This window comes from Populus alba, chromosome 2 (genome assembly GCF_005239225.2).
Source record: "Populus alba chromosome 2, ASM523922v2, whole genome shotgun sequence".
NCBI lineage: Eukaryota > Viridiplantae > Streptophyta > Magnoliopsida > Malpighiales > Salicaceae > Populus > Populus alba.
The window spans coordinates 14,798,585-14,806,336 of record NC_133285.1 but is presented as its reverse complement, the minus strand read 5'-3'; the positions used below and the strand labels follow the sequence as shown (position 1 = coordinate 14,806,336).

Here is a 7,752-nt window from a genome sequence, read left to right as displayed (position 1 = left end):
GTTTGAAGATTCGACCACTTCTCTCCACCCCTTCTAGAAGTCCTCCATGACAAGTAATAATTTCTTACGTCATCGAGCGCTCTTTTATTCCCCCTCTCACGCGGACACACCCATCTTTACTTATGACGGTTCAGATACAGCCACGTCATGTAAAACTACCCTTTGTCTTACGTGTACAAATTTCATTACATCACCTACCTAATCACCATCTTTAAAGTCATGGGCTTCTCGTACCCAATCTTGCCTTATTGGAATGCCAGTCCTTGTTTGCCAAGAAATGTCCTAGTGAGGACACCAACTCATTTTCCTTTATAAATAAGCTCTCTGTTTTCTTCCAGAATTACCGGATCATCCTGCAGCCAACAAAAGCAAATCTCCGACGATTTCTCCGGCAGGTCAGTTCTAATCTCCATGAACATCGTCCACCACGAATACCTTGAAGAATCCGAAGAAGAAGAAAGATTGCCGATTTTAAACATGGAAAGCATGAAAGTGATATCCCCACTGGGGCGGGGAGCCAAAGGCGTGGTCTTTCTCGTTAAAGAGGAGCCCCTCGGTGAATTTTACGCTCTGAAGGTGGTATCGAGGGATTTTGTGAAGAAAAAGAAGCGTGGCAGTAATGATAAGGACATAGAAGGGGAAGAATACAGGAGGATTTATTTTGAACAGCAAGTTTTGAGTCGTTTTAACCACCCACTTTTGCCAAAACTGCGAGGTGTTTTGGCCACTGACAAGATTCTTGCCTACGCCATAGATTATTGCCCTGGTCGTGATCTTCATTTCTTGCGAAAACAACAGAGCGAGAAAATGTTCGCCATAGATACTATCAGGTGCGTGGTTGTGTTATATATATAATCGTTTCCAAACTCGTATATTGATATCGATATGCGTGTATAATCTAATCTTGGGTTTGAATTTACAGGTTTTACGCGGCAGAGTTGGTTTTGGCATTGGATTATCTGCACCGTTTAGGGATAGCGTACAGAGATTTAAAGCCGGATAATATAATGGTTCAAGAAAACGGTCACATAATGCTAGTAGATTTCGATCTATCCACAAAACTTCCTCCAAAATCTGCAAGCCCAGTTTCGGTAGTGGCAGATCGGAGAAAACGACGGTCTCCTCTCCACCGATTTTTCAAAAGGGGGGTTTCACTGGACGACTCAGGGGAGGAACTGGACCACAGATTGTCGGAGCCAGACTCGACCTCCAAGTCTAACTCGTTCGTTGGAACGGAGGAGTACGTGGCACCGGAAGTGATTCAAGGGGACGGTCACGATTTTGGTGTTGATTGGTGGTCTTTGGGTGTCGTTTTGTACGAGATGCTGTATGGAGTGACGCCGTTTAAGGGGGAAAACAGGAAGGAGTCTTTTTACAGGATTTTAACTAAAAAACCTGATTTAGTTGGTGAAGCGACGCCGTTGAGGGACTTGATTGGGAAGTTGTTGATCAAGGACCCTAAGGAGAGGATTAGGGTTGAGGGAATCAAGGGTCATGATTTTTTTAAAGGAATTGATTGGGATTTATTGCTGCAAATCTCGAGGCCACCGTATATTCCTTTCATGGATAATTGGAGTGGGGGGGAGGGCAGGAATGGAATTAAGGAAATTGATGTGGAGATATTTGTCCAAGAAATTTTTGGTGCCGGTGATGATGATAAAAAGAAGAATCTTGAGGATAGTCATCATGGGAATGAGAATAAAAAGGTTTGGGTTAATGGACTCAATACCAACCATCCGTGTGAGGCTGAGAATTTTCTTGTTTTTTAACTTTAATTTTAACTAATTAGTTGTAATATTTATTCATTTTTTTAACCCAACATATATACACACATGAATATTGAGATATTTTTAACTGCTATTTGATTTTACTACAGATGATTTATTTTAGATATAAGTGATTTTCATTTTTTAATATATTTGTGCTTGATTAATATTTTGGAATTAAATGGCTAAATAAATACAAAAAATCAGTAAATTAGTGTACAATTATATTAATTATTATGTAAACACGATGATGATAAAAATCTAGCAAGTTCATATTAAATTTATTATATCAACTTTACTTGATATAAATTAGTATATATATTTTAAATTGATTTTTAACACATCTATATAATATAATATTTATTAATAATTTATTCTTTTTATTTAAAAAATTATGTATCCGCCACCATCTAAAAAGACATATTCTCTTATATTTTTAATCAAACTCTCCTACCGAATCAAATTAATATATATATGCGCGCGCAATTATATAAGGATATTCTCACTGGCCATTTTCCTTTCTTTGATGCTTTTTTTTTCTCTGTTTTTTATTTTTATTTTATTTTAACATGAAAGATCCCATTTTGATACCATGTCATATAAAGAAAAGCTTGCGTTGTCCTGATGGAGTGAAAGGCTTACAAGGCTATATATATATATATATATATATATATATATATATATATATATATATATATATATATATATATATATATATATATTATTTTTTTTCAACACCTAGTAGTTGTGTTTTACTAGGGAAACTTGAGAGTTAAGGATCTTTGAATATGGCAGCTTGCGCGTTACGCTGTACAAAAAAATCTAAATCCCAGTTTATTTTCAACATCCTTAATTTTTTAAAGGAAAAATTACTTTATCTTTCTATAATTTAGTTATTTTTATATTTATCCTCTATTTTTTTAAAATTATATTTTATATTTTAAATTTTGCACATGTAACAATTTATATTCTGAATTATCTTATCGTTTAGTTTTCTTACACTCGTAAAAAAAAATATAAACTAGAACTTTTCAGCAACACGCAAATTGATCGCCATCTTTCACTTTAATTTATTCCCAGAGTTGTTTTTTTTTTTTAATTATTTATTTAGATATCTTTACACTTTTTTAAAGGATAAAACTAGTTTTGTTTGGAATTCATAGTTATTTCTCTTAATAAATACATTTTTTAAAAATTAAACTTATATTTTTATTTTTATAAAAATATAATAATACTTTAACTAGCAGACCAATACAGACCGATATTTTATTGGTCCAAGAGTTCCCACTTAACAACCGTGAGAGCTTTCTAAGAAATTAAAATAGCTTAGTGTTAAAGTAATGGAAGAGCTTTTTCTTTTTTACGGCAATTAAAGTTTTTTTAAAATCACGTTTTATAACATTTTTGGGTCCATTTTGGATCCCCTCTGTGTGCTTTCTTTTGCTGCTGTTATTTTCCTAGCAGCGTCCTTGCTCTGTTTTCCTCCAATTTGTTTTTTCAATTTTTTTATTCTAATATGGTATATTGGGTTATTGCAATGTATATAGTAATTAAAAGATGCCAAGTCAAAGAGAGGGAGTTGGTCTAGGAATATATTCCAAGTACATGGATCAGACTTTGAAAGGCCCCACATTGAATTTAAGGAGAAAGAAGGAAAAAGAGAAAATAAATTTTTTAACCCGGGGTTTAACCTGTCCTAATTTTCATATCAAACTATGCGAGAAGTGTACTTTATCAAGTCCAGTTAATTGAACAGATTAACTCATAACCTAACTGATCTGGTTAAAAATTAAAAAGAGATTCGATCTTATTTTTTTAATTTATTTTTTTTCAAAATCACGTGGCTTCAACTTTTCTACCACCACAAAACATCCATCATGCTTTGTTATTAATGCATTATTGAGAGATGCTATATAAAAGCAGGCACATGGGAACGTACGGAGGGAAAAGGATAGTCCACTAAATACGAACCCCTGTTACAGAACTCAACCAACCATGCTATCTGTCTGTTTAAGTTTGGTTTTGATTGGTTTTTAAAATAATTTTTATTTTAAAATATATTAAAATAATATATATTTTATTTTTTAAAAAATTATTTTTGATATTAGTACATTAAAATAATTAAAAAAAATATTAATTTAAAAAAAATTCTAATTTTTTTAAAAGCTTATACTTTTAAAACTTTTGCATGAAATATATATATAATAATGTAATCTTTTGAATGGATGCATGTATTTATTTATATAACCACATAACTCAAATCATAAACCATAAAAAAACAAATCAAATTGGGTTTTAAAACACAATTTACTTCTCAAATTTATTGGCTAATTTTTATCATAGTTTACACGCACTAATAATTAACGACTTGATGGTTGATTTTGAATTTATATAGTTTAGGTAAATTTTAAAAACTGTTCAAGTCAACACAGTCAATTCATGAATTGAGATGGTCAGCTGGGCAGCCCAATTTTTTTTTTCTAAAACTCAAATCATCATTTTAACTATTTCGTTTTTTTAATAACAAATTGGTGGCAAGTTCAAGCTCTAGCTGGGTTTTTTTTTTTTACTTTTCTATTCCCCAATAACCCACAAAAAGAAGAAAGGACTAGAAAATTCCTTTATTTGTTATTAAACATGATTTTCATCGCTCTCTCTCTACTTTTCTTCTTTAATTACAAGTGTGCTCTCACTTAGGATAATAAATGTCCATATATTATAAATGTCATCATAAGGTATAAGACAATTAAATTGAAAAAAAACGAGATGTTTTTTTTCAAAATAACGATGGTATAGAAACTCAAATAAAAGAATTAAAAAATATACACTTGATCATAAATTCATAAAGTAACACATAACCTTTCATTTCCTCAGACTCGAAACCTACTGTTAACAGCAGGAGAAACCTCATTCTAGCCCCTTACGCAAAAACCAGCTAGTAATCAAGTCAAAAACCTTTTCATGTTATCAATTTTGCTTCAAATTTATTCAAAATTAAACAATATCACATACCTGCAACCCTCCCATCTATCCAGCATTAGTAATTAAAAGATTTCATATAATTTCCTGGTGTTATAAGATACCTTCAAATCATTGTAAAGAAACCAAGCCCAGGATCTGATCCTGACCTAGCCGAGGTTCAAGATTGAGGTTTATAGAGTTAACTCCAAAAGGATGTAATTTTGAATAATAATAAAAACAAATCCTTGAAATTAACCCAACTGGGTCTTAGCCAAGTTTTGCCGGGGCTCCCAAATCAACCATGCATGATCCACAAGTGACATTTAGAATGCGTCTCCTCTTAATCAAGTCTTGGATAGTTGAGTTGTAGACAAGAATTTATAGAAAACTGAACTGTTTTGATTCAAAATTAAAGGCCTCCAATTAAAAGACAAAATTATCATAAAAACAGTCAACTCGAGGTACTGAAACTGCCTAGTGCAAGGGGAGTATCTTAGCAAAAGCAAAACAAGACATAACATAGAGCCAAATTTTACTCGTCCTCCTGGCTGCGCAGCCTAGCAAGTTTGTTGGTGACAACAACATCCAACTGTGCTGCACGCTCAACTATCTCCTTTCTCTTCCGGGTTGATACGTTGTGGGCAATCTCAGCACAGTAAGTTCTAGAATTATCACAAGTTATTAGCAATTCAGGTCTCCATATAAGGAGGAAAGTGGACTAGACAGAAGCAAAAGTATCAAGGAATGAGAGTCATGTACCTGTTATGCATCATCAGGACTTCAAGCTCCCCCACGTTGTGCACAACAAACTTTTTAAACCCATTGGGGAGATAGTGACGAGTTCTCTTGTCGGAGCCATAACCAATGTTTGGCATCAAAGTGCATCCTTTGAACTTTCTCCTGACCCTTGAATCAATACCCTTGGGCCTCCTCCAGTTTGTCTGCCACAAACATTAATAAGCATTTAACATATCGTGTAAGAGACATCAAGAAGCCATATAAGGCTTTTTGAAGAGCTAGATTGAAAAGAAAAAACAAAGAACATAAAAAAACAACATCGAAAAGACAAAACATGAACATACAAATACCATTCAACATGTAAATCTAAATTTCAATAGCAGTAGATATATCGAAGTTCATTTTTTTGTGCAGTTCAAATTTAATCACCAATATCAACCCCAGCCCCTTACGTCTCCCTAGTCATGGATGAGAACATATAGAAAGCTGTTGCAGACTAGGAGACAACATACTTAAAAAATACAGCTCTTGAGCTCCCAATTTTTAGAATATCACCTATCCGTTGGTAAACAAGTAGAATCAGAAAAAATGTGGGTCTAAACCAGGCCTCCAAATCAAATCCTCCAAAGAGAGGCATCAGAGGGAGCAGACATGCCGACCCAAAACTTCAATTTCCGTGTACCTTACCATGCTTCCTTCATCAAGTCAATCCAGAGCATCGGCTTATTGTACACGGATCATTAGCTTTAAATTCTAGCCAAATCATACATGTACAATACAAATAAAATACAACATACATTTTCTGAAATTCAAAGACAAACAGAACAAGACATACAATAAATCGAAAAACGACTTGACAAGCACAACAAAATACTGGGCAACCCCCAAATCCATCTGGGAACAGAACACTACAAGAAAAATACTCGAACAGTAACCTAGTCATTCATAAGACAACCCTGAGCATCGATCCGGCTTCATTAACCAAACAAAGAACATAAATTCAATGTCATTACATATTAATATGTATACCTTGACAGAAATCTTGCGGTCACTTTGGGGCCTCTTGAACTTCTTGACCCGCTTCTTCACGATCTTCTTCGTCAGCAAAGGAATAGCCATTGTTTCTGCAAATACATAAAGAACGCAAGAAATAAATAAGAGATCTAAGACCTACAAGATTCAAAGAATAGTTTTTTATGCATGAAAAGCAAAACGGTCGATCGAGAGAGAGAGTGAGAGTAGGGTTTGGAACCTGCTTGGATAGCTGCGCTGCCTCTCCTGTTCGAAAACCCTAAAGGAGTGAGGAGGATAAAGAGATGAGCTAGGGTTTTATATATATATATTTAGTGAGTTTAGATTTGGTGTTCCTCAGTACTACCGTAATAAACTGTGCCGTGGATTTATCTTAACGAGCCCACAAAATTTGGGTTTTCTGATTGGACGGCTTTCTTAATCAGAATGTTTTTCTGGGCAGTGGGCGGCCTTTTCCTTTTTCCAATAGTGCACCACAGCACATCAAGGCCATGATACTGTGGTTAGCAGCGTTTTTTAGTTTTTAATTTATTTTTTGATGTTTTTAACCGTTTTAATATGTTAATAATAAAAAATAAATTTTAAAAAATAAAAAAATATATTATTTTAATGTATTTCCAAACAAAAAACATTTTAAAAACAATCTCTATTACACTCTTAAATTACCTCAAATAATATTATTTATATAGTTGTGAGAAATTCTAATCCGAGTTTGTTCATATTTAAAATATGAATTATTGGATTGTTAGGTAATTGTGTTTGATATGGTTAATCAAGTTGTGTTTAACTTGTTAAATTATTCAAGTTTGGCCTAGTTAAAGTCTAAACAATTCAGAATAGAACTTGTTCTAATTCAAGTTTTATATTGACGAGTCATTTAGTTTTGATAAAATTAACTAAATAATAATTAAACTGCTAAATTATTCGAGTTTCATCAAGTTAATATCTAAAACAATTTGAAATAAACTTTTTTATTTATTTTAATTATATATATATATATATATATATGATAGTTATTATAATCTTGAAAAAATGTCACACAACTTTATATATTGATGCTTATTTTTATGTTATTTTTATTCTTTATCATATTTATAAAATAAAAAATGGTTATGAAAAGAAAAAACATAATTATTATGAATTAGACTTTTAAATTTATTTTTTATGGGGTTATCGCGATCTTAGAAAAAGATATTAGCATTGAGTTGATACTTGTATTTTTGAGCATACATATATTTTTTATTATATTATTAAA

General features: G+C 32.6%; 2 protein-coding genes and 1 non-coding gene across 3 annotated transcripts; 1 reads left to right on the top strand and 2 right to left on the bottom strand.

The window, feature by feature from the left end:
• Positions 1 to 243: 243 nt before the first annotated feature.
• Positions 244 to 1,860, top strand: LOC118049949 (serine/threonine-protein kinase OXI1). The gene is made up of 2 exons (XM_035060140.2): positions 244 to 830; positions 923 to 1,860. Exons 1-2 carry the CDS (start codon positions 412 to 414, stop codon positions 1,767 to 1,769), a joined length of 1,266 nt encoding a protein of 421 aa, XP_034916031.1. The 5' UTR covers positions 244 to 411; the 3' UTR covers positions 1,770 to 1,860.
• A 3,244-nt stretch (positions 1,861 to 5,104) lies between these two features.
• On the bottom strand, positions 5,105 to 6,831 carry LOC118049950 (large ribosomal subunit protein eL32z). The gene is made up of 4 exons (XM_035060141.2): positions 6,718 to 6,831; positions 6,495 to 6,589; positions 5,487 to 5,668; positions 5,105 to 5,389 (listed from the first exon to the last, which is right to left on the bottom strand). The coding sequence occupies exons 2-4, from the start codon at positions 6,582 to 6,584 to the stop codon at positions 5,260 to 5,262; spliced, it is 402 nt and encodes a 133-aa protein (XP_034916032.1). The 5' UTR covers positions 6,585 to 6,589; positions 6,718 to 6,831; the 3' UTR covers positions 5,105 to 5,259.
• LOC118050075 (small nucleolar RNA snoR100) lies at positions 6,052 to 6,168 on the bottom strand. Its single transcript, XR_004687801.1, has one exon. It is a non-coding gene; the product is annotated as a small nucleolar RNA snoR100 (small nucleolar RNA).
• Positions 6,832 to 7,752: the final 921 nt, after the last annotated feature.

Coding starts and splice junctions, on each gene's coding strand:
- LOC118049949 (XM_035060140.2), top strand. CDS start 412: ATGAACATCGTCCACCACGAATACCTTGAAGAATCCGAAGAAGAAGAA. Junction 831..922: donor TTCGCCATAGATACTATCAG/GTGCGTGGTTGT, acceptor TTGAATTTACAG/GTTTTACGCGGCAGAGTTGG.
- LOC118049950 (XM_035060141.2), bottom strand. CDS start 6,584: ATGGCTATTCCTTTGCTGACGAAGAAGATCGTGAAGAAGCGGGTCAAG. Junction 5,669..6,494: donor ACCGCAAGATTTCTGTCAAG/GTATACATATTA, acceptor TGTTTGTGGCAG/ACAAACTGGAGGAGGCCCAA. Junction 5,390..5,486: donor GTCCTGATGATGCATAACAG/GTACATGACTCT, acceptor TGATAATTCTAG/AACTTACTGTGCTGAGATTG.